The sequence below is a fragment of the Oryzias melastigma genome, linkage group LG20, assembly GCF_002922805.2.
Source record: "Oryzias melastigma strain HK-1 linkage group LG20, ASM292280v2, whole genome shotgun sequence".
Lineage (NCBI taxonomy): Eukaryota > Metazoa > Chordata > Actinopteri > Beloniformes > Adrianichthyidae > Oryzias > Oryzias melastigma.
In genome coordinates, this window is record NC_050531.1 from 12775236 (window position 1) to 12796339 (window position 21104).

At 36.7% G+C, this 21104-nt stretch overlaps 1 protein-coding gene across 3 annotated transcripts in view; it reads left to right on the forward strand.

The window, feature by feature from the left end:
• The window catches only part of tpk1 (thiamin pyrophosphokinase 1), an 83944-nt gene that overhangs the window by 38805 nt on the left and 24035 nt on the right, over positions 1–21104 (forward strand). For 2 of the 3 annotated variants that reach the window (XM_024280131.2, XM_024280132.2), the window contains exons 6-8: positions 2383–2478; positions 10514–10660; positions 16980–17088. In XM_024280131.2, coding sequence (XP_024135899.1) covers positions 2383–2478; positions 10514–10660; positions 16980–17088 — 352 coding nt within the window. The remainder of the gene's footprint in view (positions 1–2382; positions 2479–10513; positions 10661–16979; positions 17089–21104) is intronic. The other variant, XM_036217331.1, reaches the window with a different exon arrangement.

Here is a 21104-nt window from a genome sequence, read left to right on the forward strand (position 1 = left end):
TTCCTGGGCACTCCTGCTTCTTACACGCTCCAAAAACATGGATCTTAGGATAATTGATGACTCTAAATTGTCCCTAGGTGTGAATGTGAGAGTGTGTGGTTGTGGGACCCTGCAACGGACTGGCAAGCTGTCGGGGGCGCACAACGCCTTTGTCCAACAGTGGCTGGGATAGGCTCCAGCAACCCTGCAATCCCAAAAGGGATTAGGCATGTTTAAAAGATGAATGGATGGAAGAGAGGAAATTATCTTAGGAATTCAATGAGAGCTTGCTTGTTCCCAAAGGATCTGTTCATTCTACCTATTGAACTACATATTTTATTCAATACTTTTGATATTCTAAATCAATCATAAAATTGGCAAAAAAATAAATACATAAATGAATAAATAAAGTCAGAATTTAAATAATTAACAATAATAACTGAAAAAAGTTACTTTTTCATGGTTGAACCAGTAAAAAAGACTATCAAATTAACTTGGATAATCGCAGATGTGATCTATTTCCATCCTGTCAATGTATTTTGCCCAAAAAAACACTATTTAGTTATTACTAGGGGAGAAAAATACCCTATTTTAACTTTTATGTTAAATATTGTATCTGTGCTATACATATTTGTAAAGTACAGAGTACATTGTTGAATAGCTCAAGATGTTCAAGGTGAATATAAGTTAAAAATGAAATAGTTTTATTAAATTAACTTAAGTGAATATTATTTTTAATCAACTCAATTTAGTTCAGTTTTATTTATATAGCCCAATATCACAATACAGTTGTTTCAATGGGTCTCAAACAGGTGATTATGCAAAAACATAGAATCTGTCATAAAATATAAACTATAGCTGGTTGCTAAACTAAACAGACTAAACTAAACTGGGCATTCCTGGCCTTAGACCCTCCTTCTCGGTAAGGACCCCCCCCAAAAAAAAGCCAAAAAAAAAATCTCAGGGGAAAAAAAGAAACCTCAGGGATGTCCACATGAAGGAAGAATCCTCTCCCAGGATGGACAGGCAATCTACCAGAACTGTTAAAGAAGAATTAGCTTATCTAAATCTACAACTGCAAATTTAAATTGTGTGGCAGATGGGCTTCATCCAAAAGGAACTGGTAAATAGCTGCGGGCGCGAGATGAACCAGGGGTGATGTCCACTCCCATGAACAGGAGCACAGATGAACCACCCAGAATCTGAATCTCTCCTGCTCTCAAAGAGGGGAGTGGAAAAGACGAACAACACATGAGTTGCACTGCACCAAACAGAGGCATGGTCACATGGAATCAGGGATAGATTGTTTAACAACAATCAAATTTCAACATTATTTTCTTAAAAATCACATCACATAGAAAAAAAAAAATATTTACCAAACTCTTTCAATGTTTGAATGTAACCAACACAACATGAAGTCCTTTTGAAAGAATCAACAAATGCTTACAAATAAAGTGAGTCAGCTGCTGCAATCAAATGCTCTATATGTCATAGGCCTGCCTGTTAAAAAGGCCTACAAGTGTACAAAGCCTGTGGGATTTTTGTATTTTGTCCCACTATGTGATATTGCCACTATTCCCAAAACTTTATCGCACCGAACCACAATGAGGTACACACATCATGGATTCCAGAGTGCCTTCAGTTTTGTTACTTTTATTTTTTTTTCTTTGCACACTATTCTCCCATTGCCTTTCCTTCTTTCTCAAATACTAAATGTTTTTCACAAATATCACACAGGTTATTTGAGAAAAAAAGAGCAATTCCTTTTTCTGTGGGAGAGAATAGACTGCTATGGTAATTCTTTTGAATCAGAACAATAGGGAAAGTTTTGAGGCGTTCCTTCAGAGATTTGCTGCAAACGGTGAATAATTCTGCATAAATGGAAAATGGAGAGAACTGCAAAGCATTCACAAGGGACCGGGAGAGACAAAGAGAAAGAGGGATGGAGAGATGATGGAAGAGGAGGATAGTGAGGGGGAAAAAATGGATGCGATCAAACAGAGCAGAGCGGACAAGTTTTTGGGAACTCACTGTGCCTTTTTCTGTGTGTGCGCGTGTCAGTGATGAAGGGAAGACGGTGTGTTTTAGGAGGAAAGTGACACAGCAAAAGGAAGAGATAAAGGGGGAGAAAGCCAGAGCGTCCTTGTTTACCTACATGTTGCGGTTTGGGGCCACTGACTTGAAACTCTGCATTATTCAAAAACACAACCTGCAGGCTGCTAGACAACACTAAAGCACTGATTTAGCCTCTCTTTATGTCTCCATCCCTCTCTGTTCTTTTGTCCTTCTAATCCTTATCTCAGCCTGGGTTTTTGCTTTGCTATCTCTGAACATGAACAAATACTGTATTGTGTTTTGTTGCTGTTGTATGATTTTTTTTTTTACCATTCTTTGTGTGCATAGGGTTGCAAGCTAATAGAAACAGCAGACCAAGATCTGACAGACTTCACCAAATGTCTTGCAGTTATGCTGGAGAAGATTCAGAAGCAACAGTTACAGGTAATGTGCTGTAGTGATTCAACCATACAAATTTGACGTATTTTTAACAATGAAAACCTGATATATTTTTTCTGAGAAAGTCTGAAAAATTAAAAAGGATGCCATCTGGTTTAATTGGTTTCAATGGCCCATGCATTGTGTATGTGGTGCCCAAAAACAGACTTAAAAACTTGCGTAGTGATGCGTGAATGTGAGAGTTTTGAATGTGACAGCCCGAAACCCTCAAATACATGCGTTTATATAAACTTGTCATTGAAAAGCTTCTCTTGAACATGGTTTGCTGAGGCTGGTGTGAATGTAGTATAAGACTCATAAAGTTCCAACGCATTCTGACTCCCAACTCATCCCCAGTGGATGTACCGTTTGGGCCCCTCCGCATCACTTTTTGATGTTTTGGGTGTCCCCAACTCGTCGGTTTTTGACATGCTGGCTGATCCCATTAAATCAGGGGTCCCCGGTGCGAGGGTCACGAAAAAGTCAGAGGACCGCGAGCCAGTACCAGTCTGAGGGCCGTCAACCGGTCCAAGGGCCGCGAACAAGTCAAAGGACCACGAATCAGTCAGTCTGATGGCCGTGAACCTCGAGGACCACAAACATGTCAGATGACCGCGAACCAGTACCAGTCTGATGGCTGTGAACCCGGTGTTAGGGCCGCGGACATGTCAGAGGACCACGAACCAGTACCAGTTTGAGGGCTGTGAACCGTTGCGAGGGCCACTAGCATATCAGAGGACCACAAACCAGTACCAGTCTGAGGGCTGTGAACTGGTCTAAGGACTGCTTGGTACCAAGTCACAGAGGCTAATTAGGGGTCCCCAACCCCCAGACATAGACCGATAATGATCCAGTACCGGTACCCTATCCCCGTTTCGCGTCCTTTACTGTGTCCAGTACCGCAATTGGGGACCTGTGATTTAAAAGGAACAGCCAGATCGTCAAAAAGCGCAGAAGTGGGGACACCCAAAATGTCAAAAAGTTACACAGAGGGGGCCTTAACCATAAGTCCATATATTATGAGTTGGGAGTGAGAACGTGTAGCTAGTTCTTTTATTTTTTAACAAATAGGAAATAAAGAGATGAAGCTTTACAGATAAAGAGAAAAAAAAATCTAACTTTTAACGTGCTTCAACTGTGTGTCACAGCAAATGAAAGCTGCAGGGTTTGCAAAATAATCTGTCGATTGACAATACAGACAGTTACTGGCTTAGACGTGCAAGTCGAGTGTCCAACAACAATTTTGTAAGCAAGCACAAACCAGACAACAATGTGCAGAGAATGAAGTGTTTATGTCAAAAAATAGAGTGATAAATTGTGTTTCGTTTCTTCTCATGCATGCAAATGAGGAGCAATTTTATTTTGGATGGCTAGTGTGGTTATTAAGCCAATAGGGAACAGATAAAATGTTCCAATACCTCTGCACGAAACTGCATATTGTCTAGTTTTTGCTTTTCTTTTGTCTGGATTGTTTGTTCCTGCTGGCAGACTTTCAGAAGCAGAGTCCTCCAACTTTTGAGTCTTATACTTAGACAAGGGAAAAATATTGCTATCTTGTTTTTGCTTACATTTTTTGTTTTTGCTTAAATGTGTTATTTATTTATTTTTATTTTTTGTTGCTTCAAGACCCCCTTTATACACTAGATACGTTTTTTTTTAGTTGTTTGTTGTAGTAAGTCATGAAAATCTCTTGGTTAAATTGGAAGAGCTTGCATTTTCTGAAAAAAAGGAAGTATTTCTAGTTGGAATCAGTTAGGCACTGGTTTTATAATGTCAACAAGTATTATGTGTATCTTATCCAACTCTTTTATTTTTTATTACATTTTCTCTAGATGTTCCACAGTCATTTCCACACAGAGACATTCTTGATTAAATATTTGTATAGCTTATTTAGTTACAGGTCTGCTCTGTCCCATGTGGATTTGGAATTGGTTTATTTAAAGCAATAAAAAAAGAAAATGATACATAAATGATGCAATTATTATTACTCTTAAGAATAATTAAATATATTTGTACCTGTGCATCGCACTAAATGTGCAGTTCATCAAAAAAAAGTTTTATTATTTGGTTGAAAAGGAATAGGAGGAAGCAAACTTATATAATCTTTATGTTGAGGATAGCACTTTCAATTTGTCAAGAAGGTATTATACTCTCTGCTCTTTCTTTTTGCCCAAATCCGCCTTTTATGGCTACGTGTACAGTCCAAAGACAAGCTCAAAAGACACTTAAATTGGGAACATGTTCTTCTTGTCTCTGCTAAAACGCAAAATGTCACAACTTCCATCCTGTCAAATGTCTTCAACAGCTTTCCAAACTCTTCACAGATTTGTTTTTTTCACATGTTTGTAGGAAGATGCATCTCAAACCTATTCCTCTTTTCATTTTTCTCTTTTACTGCTGCTTTCCTTCTGTGACATCTCCTTTTCAGTTCTGGAGGGATTTTTGTGTAGCTGCAAAAGTCGGTGGGTTTTGCAGCTGCTTAAAATTGCAACACAATGTCGGATTTTACACAAATCATTAACAAACGTCTGAAAAGCTGCCAAAAAAATTAAAGAACAGATTTTAAATAAGTTACCAACATACGTTTTTATTCACATTTAAGTGAAATTATATATCTGAAATTGTCTAAAAATTAACCTGACAAAAAAGTATATATTATTTAAATGTATTGCTCCATTTAACACAATTTCTCTCAACAGTGTTACCTGAAAATCATTTATAAATAAAATTCAAAGGTTTTTGAAAACATTTTAAGGCTCATTTATGAACCGGTTTTGGTCTTCCTTGTATGCCAACTGTCATTTTACAATATCTGACATAAACGAAGTAATGGTCCTTTTAGCAGTTCTGATATAAAAGGAAAGAATCATTTCTATAATGTTGAACTATTCTTTTTTTTCTCTTCTTTTTGTTCATATTTGCATAATAAAGTCATAAAAATGCTTATAATCTATATTGTAATATTCATTATTGGAACAACAGTCATTAAAAGTAGCTGGAAGTAAGCTCTCATCTGCTGTTTTAGTGTTTTCTACAAATACATTTATTCTTCAGGTGCTTTAAGAGGTACTTTGTGGTCAGAAGTGTCTGACTACATGTAACTGCTGGAAAAATTTCTCACGAGTGTGTGGGTGTATTGATATGTAACAATGTCTAAACCAAAAAAAGAAATATTCATTTATTTCCGAAGAAAGCAGATGTTGGAAAAACTAGAGCCAGATAACTCACATTTACATTTACATATAAAAATGATGCCTATAATGTTTTTAGTCTTGTTTTTCCTTTTAATATGAAATTATTTAGTGTCTGTAAGTGTTTGTTTCATGTAACTTACAATTTTTTCTTGCTGCATTTTAGGATTCTACCGTCTGTATTTGCAGTACATTTAGCTGTAATTGCTAACCCAGAACTAAAGAGCATGCATTAGGGTTGGAAAAAGACCGCCCATTAAATTAAGAGTTTTACTTTTAAACTACCTTTTCAACACAACAGTCCAGTACAATGACCATAAGACAGCGAAGGCAACACCAATCTACCTGTCCATCTCACTCTCAAGTCCTTTCTTCAGCAAAAAAATACTTCCATCTGGGGTTGGTACCATATGTGTTCGGCCTCCCAGATCGGTACGAGGGCTTGCGACTTGATGACCTGTAAGATTGCAATTGGTCCGAACCATTAGACCGCCATCACGTGACATAGGATGTGACACACATGCACCATTAATATGCATTGTCTTCCTGAGTGAAGAGCTGAGGAGGCCCAAAGGACTACGCAATGAATCACAAAAAGGGGCAGCAATCAACTGCAAAAAACATGACAACAAACTAATCCGAACTAGAGGAATTACATTTTAATAAAGAGAAATCGGGCTGGGAAGCGTAAAATGTGTGCTAAAGTGAATGCTAGTGAGTAGAATGCTACTTCTTTTCATCATCGTTGTTTTTATATATATAAATGTTGGTTATCCTTGCTTTATGAAGCCAACTCAACAAAATGTCATGACATTTTGTGGTCCCTAAACCAGACCTATCCTGCCCCAACCCCAGTGTACATTTACAAATTCTATTCATACAAATTATGAAAAGAAGCAGAGATAGAAGGCAGTGTACAGCCGGTCCACTGCTCCACGACAAGGACAAAAAACACACTTTTGTTCCTGAATCCAAGGTTCAACTACTACACTAATGCAATACTTTAAAAGTTATGACTATAAACTTTGAAAAGTATATAGACAAAAGACCATTCAACCTGTGAAGGGTTTTGTGGATAGCTCTTAAAAGAGCCATTATGGTTCTGTCCTTGGAAGACAAGACCAAAAACATTATCTGGGCTTCTTTTGGGCACTATTCTCCCCTTCAGAATAGTGGGCCATGAAGATGTATCTCAGTCAGAGGGCTTTTCTTGAGGAGTTCTTGCAGCGTCTCATCTCCTGTGGGCACAACCTCCCTCACTGTACCTTCCTGTCATATTTTGCTACCAATCTTCTCAGTCCTGGTCAGCAAGTACAACACTACTGCGTGTTTGACTTACTTTATTGACTGTGACTTACTATCAGGCCTCTGCGGGGCTGATGTGCTGAATCTGGTGTGATAAAGTAACATAATGGGAACAAGACGTAGGCAGTTGTAAGTACAGGACACAGATTGAAAACTACTGTATTAGATCAAAGAGCATTTCACATAACTTGCAAATCAAATGAAAGGATTAGCATATTTACTACTTTACAACCCCTTTGACTCTATTACAGTCTGTCTCTCGCTAAGGGGAGTTTGTTTACGAACTGTTGTTGTTTACCGATCAGTCTACGCTTACAGGAAAGTCCATTAGACAGTAAAGTAACTCATGCCAGTTCTCTTCTAAGTTCATCTCCAGAGACAGAAAGTTATGACACTTTAAGTTGAGCAAATTCTTCCAATTCTGAAGAAATAAGAAAATGTTTATTTTAGGGCTTTTGTAAACTGGAAAAAGTTGAATACACTAAAGTGCTGCTCAGGGTAGTCAAGTCGACAGGAAATAGAAGTAACTGTGACAAATGAACACTACAGGAGGTTGCTATGCAGTGATTTAAAGTGGTTTGAAAGATGGCAAGGCGTAAAAAAGGGGAAAAAAGCATTTGTCATTACAGAAAACAACCATTTTATTACATTTAACTGTGCTTGTAAATTAAGGGAAGACAATTATTTATTTATTTATACAACTGCCTGATCATCTTTGCTGGGATGCTGAAAGAAATAATGCATAGATCTAACATTTTCTTATAAATCATAAAGGAAAGATGTATTTTAATGTGTCATCTATAAAATGTGTCATGACACTAATTGGAACCTGTCCTTATTGAAACATTTGACATCTTCAATAACTTGCTGCTAAAATATGTCTGTGCCATTATGCTATCATCTAAGAAACTCTCTCTTAAAATATTGTTTAATGCAGATGGAGAAGGGATACGAAAAGATCCAGATCAGTCAGTTTGAATTGAGAAAAGTCTCCAAAAACACAAAACTTTGTGTTTTACAATCTGCAGGTACAGAACTTGAAATTTTTGGTATTCATGGGAATTTGGAAAACACAATTAGTCATAAAGAATGTCAGTTTTAATATTTTATAATTTTATAATATTTTAATAAAATATTGGATTACCATAGTTAAAACATGTTTGTTCAGATCATGTTTGTTGTAATATATGTAACTTTTCAAAAGCATCGTTAGAGATTGTAATCATTTATTTTATTAAAGTCCATCAGATTGTGGAAGCCTTTATAATTGCAAAATAAAAGTTTTATTTTTGCTTGAATTTAACTCTAAAAATACCATTTTAATACCATTATTCATGCCATAAATTTTCACTGTTTCTTCATGTTCTTTTGAGGAACCCATACATTTTTCTTGATCTCTGGTAATATATTTATATATATATGATCCTAAAACATTTCACATCATTGTTTAAAGCATGTGTTTGGTTTAAAAAAATTGGAAGTTGGAATTAAAACAGCATTGGTACCCTTAGATAATGTATTAAAATAATTTTATTTTTATTTAACTCACACCCCCAAATCAAGAATAGTATCTTGTAGCTGAACTGCATTTCTATTGCTGTTTGGTCTTATTATACAAACAAAAAGTGCTTTTTCCTTTTTGAGTTGCTGATTGTTGCTCTAATGTATGAGCTCTCATTCCATTGACTAAAATCAAAATTTATGAATTAATTTATTTAATTTTCCTAATTTATGTCAGTGGGACAAAAAACAAATGAGCCTTAGTAAATACAGACCTGTCATTAAAAAAATGAATGTCACTTTCATCAAACCATCCGGACCAGTGTCTGCTTTTGGTATTTTTTTTTACATTTGTTTAGTTTATTTAGTTCTGTTTTGGCTTTTGTGCGCATGATCTATATTTCATTCTGTGGGGTTTTTTTTTATTTCAACTGAAATAGTTACAGAAAAGATTACATAAATATATATGGAAAGACCAGTCTGTTCAGAATCTTTTTGGAAGGGGTGAAGAATATTCATATTGGCATATCTTTTTCATTCAAAGCTAGCATTTCACAAAAAAAAAAGAAAACTGACTCGAGCAGTGAAGCTTTGCAGTGGAAATGTTACAGTGCTGTTTTCTTTGTTGCCTCGGGGTCTGAGCAGCTCCATTGATTCAACCATGAATTTTGCAGTTTATCAAAGCGAGCTTGAAGATGATGTCACGACATCTGTCTGTAGGTCGGACTCGAGCTGGAAGACGGCTCCTCAGCAGGATAATGAACCTCTCTGTACACCCCCTGTGCACAAACAGATCCACTGAGAAATAACTCAAGACTTTAAGGGTTAGGGAATGAACCAATCTGAACTTATACTGCATCCCACTAACACATGGAGGGATTCAAAAAGACATTTATATGGGAAAACATTTTAAAAAGTGTGGTAGCAAGTGTTTATTTATTGAATTTTGTGTTTAAAATGTAAATTCATTAGCAGATCTTACATTTAGATTTGTATCTGCCAGAAATGTCAAATCAGTTATTCTGCACAATTCTATGGTTGTACATTTTTTAATTCAATTCTGCGTTCCTATGAATTCTGTTAAACAAAGACCTAGGTCACGTAAATAGTTGTTGCAGCTTAAGTTCCTAAATACGGTTTAAGTAAAAATATGAAAGTTTGTTTGGGGGAATTCCAGCTCTTGGTATGATTGACATTTTTTAGTGTGTGACAGCCCTTTTGCTCTGGAGTCCCTGTTAAGAGTTTAAGGCTGTCAGCAACTTTGCTGCTTGGGGACTTAAAAAGAAATAACTGCTGAGAGCTGTAAATATTGCATCGAGTGGGATGAAAGTTTAGCCAGTCTTTAATTCCTCTCTTAAGTCGTGGGAAATGTTTCTATTTTGAGTTATCCATTAAAGCTCACTTGATTTACATGTATTATTTCCACCTTCATCTGAACAGACTTAATATTGTTTACTCTAAATGTGGTTTCTCCTTTAATGCTGATAAGCTTTTTGGTTTACAGTTCTTGACATGTCAACATAGCTTTATGACACTAGATTTACTGTGCTTACTTTTGTGACTTGGAACAAAATTTTAGTATCTGCTGCTTAATTGAAAAAAGAAACTATTAATTCAAAAGACATGCTGCACTTCGTATAATAATACCAGTATAAAGACGTGAACAGAGCTATGTTGACATTTAAAGGTTCATAGAACTCAGTGAGCCTGAGAAGGATTTAATAAGTTTCAGTTGACTTTTATACTTGGTCTTTTTATATAGTTGCATTAAACAACTTTTTTTTTCATACACTACATTTTACTACAGTTTTATTATAAAAGATCCAGAAATATTTGTCAAGAAACCCATATTAGCTATTTTCTTACAACCTATGCTTTTTTTATTTGAAATATGTACACTTCATATATTTATTATTTTGTATGGTTTCAGTTGGTTGTGTTTGTATTTTATTTCTTTCTAGATCTGTCACTCTTTGCAGGACAATACAGCACCTTAGCCTTGTGGTACATCTCCTTACCTTATTGAAATCTGTCCATTATTTCAGGTGGACACAATTGTGACTCTTGGAGGTTTGGCAGGAAGATTAGACCAGATCATGGCTTCTGTGGAAACCCTGTACCATGCTATTTCCATGACAGACCTTCCGGTTGTAGTGATGCAGGGAACAAGTTTGGCATATCTACTCAGACCTGTGAGTAAATGCACATTCAAAAAAAATGTCTTTTGTTTGTTTTTTTTAACAGATGGGTTGGTCTTAACTTCCTCTTGCATCCTCAATAGTGGATTTAATTACGACTCTGATAAAATGCAAATAAAGTGTTGGTTATTTCCAAAAATGTGGAAATAATGACGAATTAACAAGATATGATTAATTAAACATCATCAATTTATTTGACATTTTCAATTCATTAAAGGGTTTTAAACTAAAATTAATGTTTTGATTTAAGGTCTTTGTCCATTGGGACGATAAAAAGGTTTAAGTCTTACTCCAGTCATCTTTTGATATATTGTAAAATCATTCCCAGTGGTCTTGTAATTATGGAGCCTTTAGCCAAACTCAAAAGAATCTGTCGTTCTCTAACCCTTGTGCTATCCAAGGCCCATTAACATTGGGAGTGGGGTCATCTGGAAGCCACAAGACAGTGCGCTAAACTTTTTTTTCAGTGATTTTTGATTTTTTTACAGGTAAAATTAAATCATAAAATCCAGCAGACATGAAATCATGTCCACTTTTTTTGATAGGAGAGATAACACTTAAATTAAAGACTGGGGTCATCTGGACTCCAAAATATAGCACAAGTACTAGAACATAGTTTCTGCAGAGCGGCAATGGGTCATTCAAAATTTGCCTCTGAGTTTTGCGCGGGACCATTGGCATGGAGCAATCCCACCCCCTTCTCCTCCCCTCTTCTCACTGAGAGTTCTGTTTCCACGCTCTGCCATGGGCTTACAACCCCAACTTCACATTAGTGGTGCAACAAAAATGGCGAGCAATATTGGAGCTATCCAGCTATACAGTTTTGAGCCAGATGCCAGCTCAGACGAGGAAAAGAAAGACGTACTTGGATTTGGTTATCTAGAAGTGCATGCATCAGAGTAGGGAGCTTAAGACTCCCTTAGATTTTTGAATAAATGTCCCTCATTATCTGAAAAATGCCACAAAAACATGTTTAAAAGACCAAAAACACAATATTTTATTTTTCTTTAAAAACATACTCAACTGTGTGCTGAGTATGTTCTAAATTTTTCTCATGATGGAGGACATAAAAAGACAGTAAAGCTTAAAATTCAATTTCCGATGATTTATTTTGTCAAATCATGGTTCATCAGAAGCAGACAAAATATGATATATGACATTAAATCAATCTTGAATCTCAAATCTTGAACAATTGATGGGCCTCAAGCTCCTTGCTCCTCTCCATTCTGATGCTTCAACTTGCAGACAAATAGATCCACGAATGTCTTTGTTTTCCTTGTCTGAGCTGATATTTGGCTCACAACTGTTTGGCTGGACAGCTTTAATTTACATCAAAACTTTTGTTGCTCCGCTAATGGTAGCTTGGGGTTATGAGGGGCTGTAAGCTAGCGGGAGACTGTAAACAAAGGGATGATGGGAAATGAGTGCGGGCTTACTCTGCGTCAAGAGTCAGTCAATTTGTTGATGAACAGCTCAGCAGAAACTATGTCAAAGAAAACAACCAAGATATTTTGATTTTGCCTAAAATTTGCATAATTGTAATTAAAAGACCACTAGAATCACTTAGAAAATAGATCTAAAGAGAATTAGAGTGGGACTTTATTGAACTTGTCAATGTCAGCGACCTGAGTATTATGTAAATTGATGTTTTTTTTATTGAGATGAGGTCTCTGATTGAAGTGCTGCCACCATACCTTGTGTTTTATTAAGAAAACAAAAAGCATATTAAAGTAGATTCTGAGCATCAAGAAACATGCGGGAACAGAACGGCCACATCTAACCCAAATGGATTTTAATATATTTAACTACTAAAATCATTCAAATTTCAGTCAAAAAAAAAAAAAGTTTTCATCTTGACTGTCATTGGAATAAACACCTGTACATCATAAAGCTTAAACAAAAAGGAAAGTACATTTAAGTTTCAAATGCACAAATACAGACCCAGCAGACCAACACCTTCCTGGCATTCTTTTTGCTTGTTCACTAAGTCAATATTTCCTTATCTCAAGTTTTCATTTTCTTCTCTCACTTCAAAATGTGTTTTTTTTTCTTTCTTTGCTTTCACCCTGATTGGAGTGTTGAAGACTGTTCCTATAAGTAATCACTCCAGGAGCACACACACTTCTCTGCTCTTATGATGCCCCAATTTGCTGTTGTGAATGTTGGAGTTTCTCTTTCAGAGCCGCCAAATTGTTTTTCCTCCATGCCAGCCACTCTCTCATTGCTCTCTGCTGATTGAGTTTACAAGTAAACGGAACGTCCTTCATTAAGAATACACACTACCTTCCACCTATGTTGGGTCTGTTGCAAGGAACCGACTGTCACACTTTTGACAACGCCTCGTTGTACCATAGGCACACCCCTCTCCGGCATCCTCTACATACATCTTGTCATTATTCCAAAAGCGTGCTGTCATTTGCTGCTTCATACTTCGACACCTCCAATTAATCTTACTTCAGTGAGGGTAAATTAAGCTCATTTGTCAATGCAGCTGCAATACGCTGATGAGCGCAGACACTTCTACATGAAGGTGAGAGCAACCTTCGGAAAGCCCGGTGCTGTTTGTACAAGTTACATCTGTAATTAAAGTGTTTACAACTTTGGTGGATTTCGCCACCACTTGTACTGCATCCAATCACAGGCTCTTTACCTGTTTGTTTCAGGATTTATTGGTACAAACAGAGCATATACTCCAGTGTACACACCGTCAGAGTCAACAAAATAAGACAAAAGCTCAGATAATCATCTTTTTCTGTAGATTTGTTTAAAGTGGCAATTGGAGATGGGTTAATCTAATATAACTCTCTCAAAATTCAATTTACTCCTAAAAGAATTTACATTTTAATATTCCTTTAAACCTGTTCATTTTACTGAAATGAATAGGATCTTTTTTCCCTCATTTTGATTCAGCTGTAGTGTGCCTAAATCTAAATAAGCTCTGATTTAATCAGCTGTTTGTTCTACTGCTTGTTTCTCGCATAAGATGTCAAAGCATTAATATGGCATCTCGGGGAGATTCACAGAAGTCATGTATTTTCTATACCTGGCTCAGGGATCTGCATAATCCTCAAATCTCTTATTTAAATTTGGAGCAGGGACACTTTAAAGACTGCAGTTCTTTTGATTTGGAGTCCCCGCTCAACAAAAGAATGTTTTAATCAGTTTGAGTCCCTGGGAAGTGCTAAATTTACTCAATTTGACTCCTAAAAAAGACAGGAAAATGAATTGTGAGGAGTTCATCAACTTTTCTTTTGCGAGCAACTGCAGTTTGTCTCAGAGGGTCAAAGAGACTCATTGTTGCCGCATCCCCAGACTCTCTAGATCTTTATAACAGCAGGGTTACAGAAATGGCAGTTCCACCTAACACGCTCTGACACCTGTTACACAGCGGCACAGATCAATTTATGTTACACCTTAGATTTGAATTAGCCTAAGCAAATTATTTAGAAAATAATACTGATTATTCACTGTGAAAGAGTGGGTAAATAACATTTTAAAAACAAAAGGTTGCAGCACTTTTCCTGGTTAAATGTTACAATGTCGATTCTTACTTGACTTTGTAGTTATTTGTATTTATAATCTTTATAATTCCACCTCTAACCTGTTAACCTTCGATATAGACTTAGAAACTAAAAGATCATTATTCTTCATTCCTACAGCTTATAGATTTTTTTTACCTTTGATAGTTTATTTCATCATTTCAGCACGAGCAGTGTTTAATTTACGTAGACTAGGAGAAACTGACTGGAGTTTTGAATTAATATCTCAGGCTTTTTCCAATGTTGCAATAATATTAAATTAGAAAAAGTCAATTGTAGGCGAGTAGAGACTGTTTTTGGTCATTGTATTTTAAACTAACATACTGCACTGTAGTTTTATTTGGTCTGTCAAAGTGATAAATCAAAAGAAAAGGGAGATTCAAAAAGTTCATTATGCTTTATTTTTTTCCTCTTTTGAAATATGTCTGTGTAGACTTATTTTTTTCCTTAATATTATTATTGTTTTTAATGAGTTTAAACTTTTGTTCTTCTAAGATCATTTAGTACACATTTCATCCTTGACATTGTGTTAATTGTGTCAACTTGTCTTTAACATCTGGTGTTTTCCCAGAACCACTGAAAACAGCTGTAATAAAACCTCTCCTAAAAAAGGACAGTCTAGACAAAACCCAAATGAACAACTAGAGATCAATATCAAACCTGCCATTTTTAAGTAAGATCATTGAAAAAGCTGTTTTCCATCAGTTAAATGAATTCCTAATAAAAAACAAGTGCTATGATGTCTTCTAGTCCGGCTTCAGACAGAACCACAGCACTGAAACGGCTCTGACCAAAGTGACTAATGACATACGTTTGAATACAGACAGTGGAAATATGTCAGTGCTAGTTTTACTGGATCTCAGTGCTGCGTTTGATACAGTCGACCACCCAATACTACTCAGACGACTGGAAAACTGGGTGGGTCTCACTGGGCCAGTACTAAACTGGTTCAAAACGTACTTAGAAAACAGGAAATATTTTGTGTCAATTGGTAACTTCACTTCTGAGCCAATAGAAATTACATGTGGAGTTCCCCAAGGCTCCATCCTGGGACCACTTCTATTTAACATCTACATGCTCCCACTGGCCCAGGTTATAAAGAACAACAACATTAGTTACCATAGCTATGCAGATGACACACAGATATATATTAGACTGACACCACGAGACCGAGGCCCTGTACCTCTTGGTAAATGCATTGAAGACATCAATGACTGGATGTGCCAAAACTTACTTCAATTAAACATATACAAAACTGAGGTTATTGTCTTTGGGGCTAAAGAAAAAAGGTTGGAGGTTCTGAGTATGTTTTTCTTCAAATCACATGAATCAGACACAGACAAAAAAAATGTATGAAAAAACATGTAGTTGTGATGTTCAAACTATAATTGGCCCTGCTCCGATTCATTCCAATACATCTACTTGCAGACAAATAGATCCATCTACATCTTCATTTTTCTTATCTGAGCTGGTATCTGGCTCAAAACTATACTAGCTCCAATATTGCTCACCATATTTATTGCCCGCTAATGTTATCATGGAGTTGTCATGGGACTGTCAGCTAGGGGGAGAGAGTGTAAACAAGGGGATGATGGGAAATAAGGGCAGGCTTACTCTCTGCCAATAATCCCGCTCACAACTCAGAGCCAAATTTCAAATGAAGTACTGGCGCTCTGCATAGACTATGTCCAAGAAGAGTTTTTTTTTGTTTATTTTTATTTTTATTTTTTTATAGCTTTGCCTAAAAACTGCATAATCAAAAGACTAATCTAAACACTTTTACTATAGTTTAGAAGATGGCTGGGGTGGGACTTTAAATTACTATTCTTTAGGAAAGAAAAGTACTTTAGGACTTCATCACATTTTCTAAAAACTCACAGACCTAAATGTTTTGTTGTTTTGTTTACCCTTTATTTACATATTAGGATGTTACTTTTAGGTAGCTGAAATATTGGGATGCAGCTTTTAACATTTGTGGCTGTTTGCTTTGTGGAAGTCTAGCAAGTGGCGTTTAGATGGTCTCTTCAATTTTGTGCTGCCACAATAGTTCCTTTCTAAGTATAGATTTTTAAGATTGTTTCTGCTTTGCCTTTTTTTTTTGGTCAAAGCAATGTCATTTATCTCTCCTAGTGTTAGCAGATTAAAGTCATTTTTTTTAGCTTCAGCTACTTGCTTATGTCTTTTGTTTTTCAGTCCTAGTTTTTTTTTCTTTCGAGCAAATGTGGCATTTCAGACACTTGTTAGTATTTGCTTTCTGTGTAGATCATTTCTTGATATATGGCATCTTCCTCTAGAGAGATTTCCTCATCTCAGACACCACTGGGAAACACGCATAGATGCCGCTATTTATTATTACTCCTGTTCCCTTTAAGACGCTGGAATATGTTACAATATATACTTAACATGTGGTATTTTTAACAGTGTTTTCACATTAAAGCTGGTTGTCAGTGTAGCTATGTGTGGCAGAACAAGAACTCCTTCGACTTTCTGTCACACACACTACAATAGACTATAATTCAAGGCGACAAGGTTTTTTTGTTTTGTTAGAGCAGGGACCTGAAAATGGGCTACTGTTTTGACAAGAGCAATAATTTAATAAAATGAGCCTTGGTCCCTGTGTGCAGAAGCTCAGTTTCTTCACCGAGGGCGGAAAAAGTTTAAGATGCCTTGCTGAACTTTTATTTCTCCACTCTTTTCCCTTCCATTTATCACATCACTTTCATACGATCACACCTCCACTAATCCATTCACACATTCATCCTTTGTGCCGGCAGGGCAGCCACAGACTGGCAGTGAACACCGGTCTTGAAGGAGACTGGTGTGGCCTCATTCCGGTGGGTGGTCCCTGCCAAACAGTCACCACGGGGCTCAAATGGAACCTGAGTAAGTCTCTTCCCAGCCAGTTATTAGTCTCCAGCTTCTTTTGCTACTGTTCTTTGCAGACTCATTATACATAATCTTACAGTATCTAGAGACGCAGTGAGGTGTTACAAGCCTGATTTTCTTGCAGAGGTTTGAAGACCACACTGATTTTATTACCTCAGTGCAGCTTTTCAACTGCCTTAAAAAATGTTTCTCGATGAAATCCAATAAAATTGAGTTTCATTTGTGGAAGATACATTACATGCCCCAAGGAGCTCCCTGTATTCCTAAGCGTTATGAGAAAATCCTATCGGACGCTAATCTGAGGGCCCCTGTGGTTTCACCCTACTTTAGCCCATATGGCCAGCTGTGCTCTTAATGAGTTGGCACAGACCGGCCTGCCACCCACACGCAGCAAACCTGGACCTTCTGTCAGTGGAACTGTATAATATGTGGATGTGTCTTGTCAGTTTCTGCATGGAATCTGTGCGCCTGAGTGAGCACTAGTGCGCTTGTTTGATCGTGTTATCGTGTGTGTTTAATTATGCGCGTGCCTGTGCACTTCCAAGTCTGCTGATCAGGTTGTTGTGTGGTGTTAAGATAAAATGTGTTGTATAGTATGTTTACTGTCCCAACCTGTGCAATGGCCTTCTGAATAGTAATGAGTGGGACTGAACACACGAGAATCTTATGGAGATTAGCCAGTGATAACAAGATGCATAATTAACCACATGCATATTTAGTTGGCTCGGAGTAATGATTTCCCTCTGGGTTGAAGGAAGGACCAGAATCAGAAACAAAAAATTACGAATATCTCTTTTCTTCTCTCATATCTGACTTCTGCACGCACAGTATCTGTTTTGCAATAAATATAGTGTATCTTTCCAAACCACCTTCTACTGGGTTTTGTAGCTGTGATTGTGCAACTTCACATCTGTACAGCACTTTAAATGCAACTTGCTTGAAAAAGTCTGAGCAGAGCTATTCAAGTGTCACTAAAGCTTTTTAGAAGTTCATTGAAATGATACCTCTCACTTGAGTTTCAAAGGTTTTCTGAATGTATGAATTTTTTATATAGAAAAAGTTATAGGCTGTCGACCAATGCAAGCCAGCTTTCTTGCCCAGAAAACACTTTTTTCATGTCTTGCTTCCAGAGGTTGTATTCACTTCTGCTTTCAAATAGTGATATTCTGCTGGTATTCACAACGTTTAAATCTAAACTTCAATTTTAAATGTCTAAATTGTATACCTGACATGTTTGTTTTTTTTTTTATTTTTTTATTGTAACTCCAAAATCTAAAAATTGAGACGAAAAAGGAAAGTTTGATCTATCTTAAATGCATTCTGAGACAGAAATGTTGCCTGAAAATAATGTTATTGCTAGAAGGCCAAATCAGATGCAAAACATTTTCCAGAAAACAAAAAATCAATATATTTGATATTTTTCTAAGACTATGAATATAATTTTTGTGCCTAACAGTGTTGAAAGGTTTAACTTGACAGTGTTAGTCTTACAATAGAAATAATGAAATATATGTAAAAAAAAAAGTGTAAAAAAACTTGAGTGGAAAAATATTTAGGGTATATTCAAACTGGAAAAGTCATTGGTCCAGACTGAGTCCCCTTAATTTGTTCCAGATTAATGGACAGGAAAGTTCATGTATTCAAACTTTATATTTCGCTGACCAATTTTGAATTTTGGATCAACATCAGATACAACACTTGTTACTGCTACTAAGGTACGTTGGAGGCATGGAGACGACCACTAAAAGGGTATAGTAATAAGTGGTTATGTCAAATAGATTGTTGGGAAAACAGTGTGAGAAACTATTTGTATCACATTAAAAGTTTTTTTAATAAGCCTCCCTTCATCTGACCAAATTTCAATGAGTTATTGTGTCTCATCGTTGCTCCATGTTTGTCTGCGACTCATCGTTTGCTTCATTTCTACTCTGTTTACATCCCATAATGCCACGCTATGGTGGCTGTTTTGATCCAGTTGTTCCGCCCCGAGGATGGATTCTATTCAAACTGGGGAAACTCAGAGAGAACTGGAGCTTGGTCCAATTGGAAATGGACCAAGACCACCGTAAAAGATGGGTTCGAGAGCAGTTCCCGGACCAGGGTCTGTGTATTCAGACTAAAAACTTTTTCAGGATTATTGGGAAAAATTAACTCTGGTTCACTTTAAGTGAACCAAAAGAGTCCAGTCTGAAGACACCCTTAATGACGTCAGGTCCTTGGTCCTTAAAAAGTTGTCCTAAACCATTATTAATGAAATGAGGAGGATTGATAGGCTGTTACCATAGACTGTAAAAATAATGGACTGAGCAAGCAATGAGGTCCCCCATTGGAAATGCATTACTTCCTCTCCTCGTGAAAGTAGGCCGCCGCTTTCACCGTCACTTCCTGAAACGGATATCACCATTTGCAACCCATTTTCAGCGATTGGTCTGAGTCATAGCTGAGTCATGGAATCTACAGGAAGTACTGTCGCCAATCTGGAGTGAGTTTATTGCAACTGTCCGCCTCTTTACACGCCTCGACCACGAGACCGCGGATGTAAACAGCTTCTACTTTAATAACGGCGGCTCGGGAGAATTGTACAAGTCATTGTTCAAGTTTTTAAGGGAGAACCATTCCAACATTTGATTATGTCAGCGGTCCTTTGGGATTTACTTACATTTATTCCTTTTTGTCGAGATAAAAGGAGCATTTGGGATATGCGCGCGCCGCAGCTCGTCTCTTCACATGCGCGGCCAGGTTACAGTCTAATCAGATGCACGTGAGAAGCGCATTCAGCGGTATTTAAAATAAACAACCATCCTAACAAGTGAACAGCTGGATCTTTTTATGTGTTTGAAAATACGACCAGGTCCTTTCAAGTTTGTCTCGCGCTCCTCAGACGTCTGCGTCTAATTCAGGCAGCAAGCTGGAAAAGTGCAGCGAAGATGAAACTTTGGTTGGTGATTTTATGCGCATATACTCAACTTATAATTTATAAGCTACAATCAAAACAGTGAAAAACAGACAAACGAACTTTAAACAAATAAAAAAGTCCAAAGCACATAACCTCAGAGTGAAATCTATTTCTACAGAGTAAATCCTCATCTAAAAATGTCGACAGCATGCGCCTCTTGTTGTTTTAAACTGCTGCATCGGTACATTCCATTGAGGAAAACAACAGTAGGACAATGATTGGTACATTGTTGAATTGTAAAGTAGGTGTTAAAAGGTCTTCACGGACCTCATTGATGAAGTCTGCTCCCATTGGCTACCCGTCATCTGTCAATGAAACCCCCCAGACGTTCGACCTCAGACCCACAAACGCTTATTGAGCCATCTGATTGGTCAATTTATAGCTCTAATAACTTGTGATAATGGCAAAAAAATCTTTAAAAAAAATTAGGATTAGAAAAAAGAAGTTAAGCAGAAAGCAGCAGAGGAAGAATGATTATTCTTAGATATAAAATGAGTGAGAAATAACTGTCTGTTTCTCAATGTAAGTCAATGGGATTTTGGGCTTTTTGCAACCCAAGAAAGAAAAAAGCTTTTAATTACTGTCTATTGTTTGTTTTATTCAGTTGGAGGAATAAAACAAAGGACGTGCTTATTTAGCTGATCCCTAAACCTTAGAATCCAATAAAATGTTTCTAAATAAAATTTTTAAAACGTGTTTGTATGCAATAACTCGGAGATATATTGATCTTTCCATTTGTTATAAAATGCATTTTGTGGTACATTGTAATATGACAATTGTGAGACACAAAGTGTACTGATTTCTGAGTATTACCCTGGTATTTTGCACTAACAGGAATAATACAATTCCTTAGGTAACAAATCAGTTAAAATTAATCTGACTTTAAGCTTGCAACGTTTAGATTTATTTATTGATGTATTTTTGTCTCAGTTGTCAGGATGGAAACCCTTAAAATCAAGGGTCAAAAACCTGCAGATAAAAGAAAACCAAAATTATAAAAATTGAAAACCGTGAAAATTGATCAACAAAGGAAAAAACAATTGTAAAATGTGAAAAT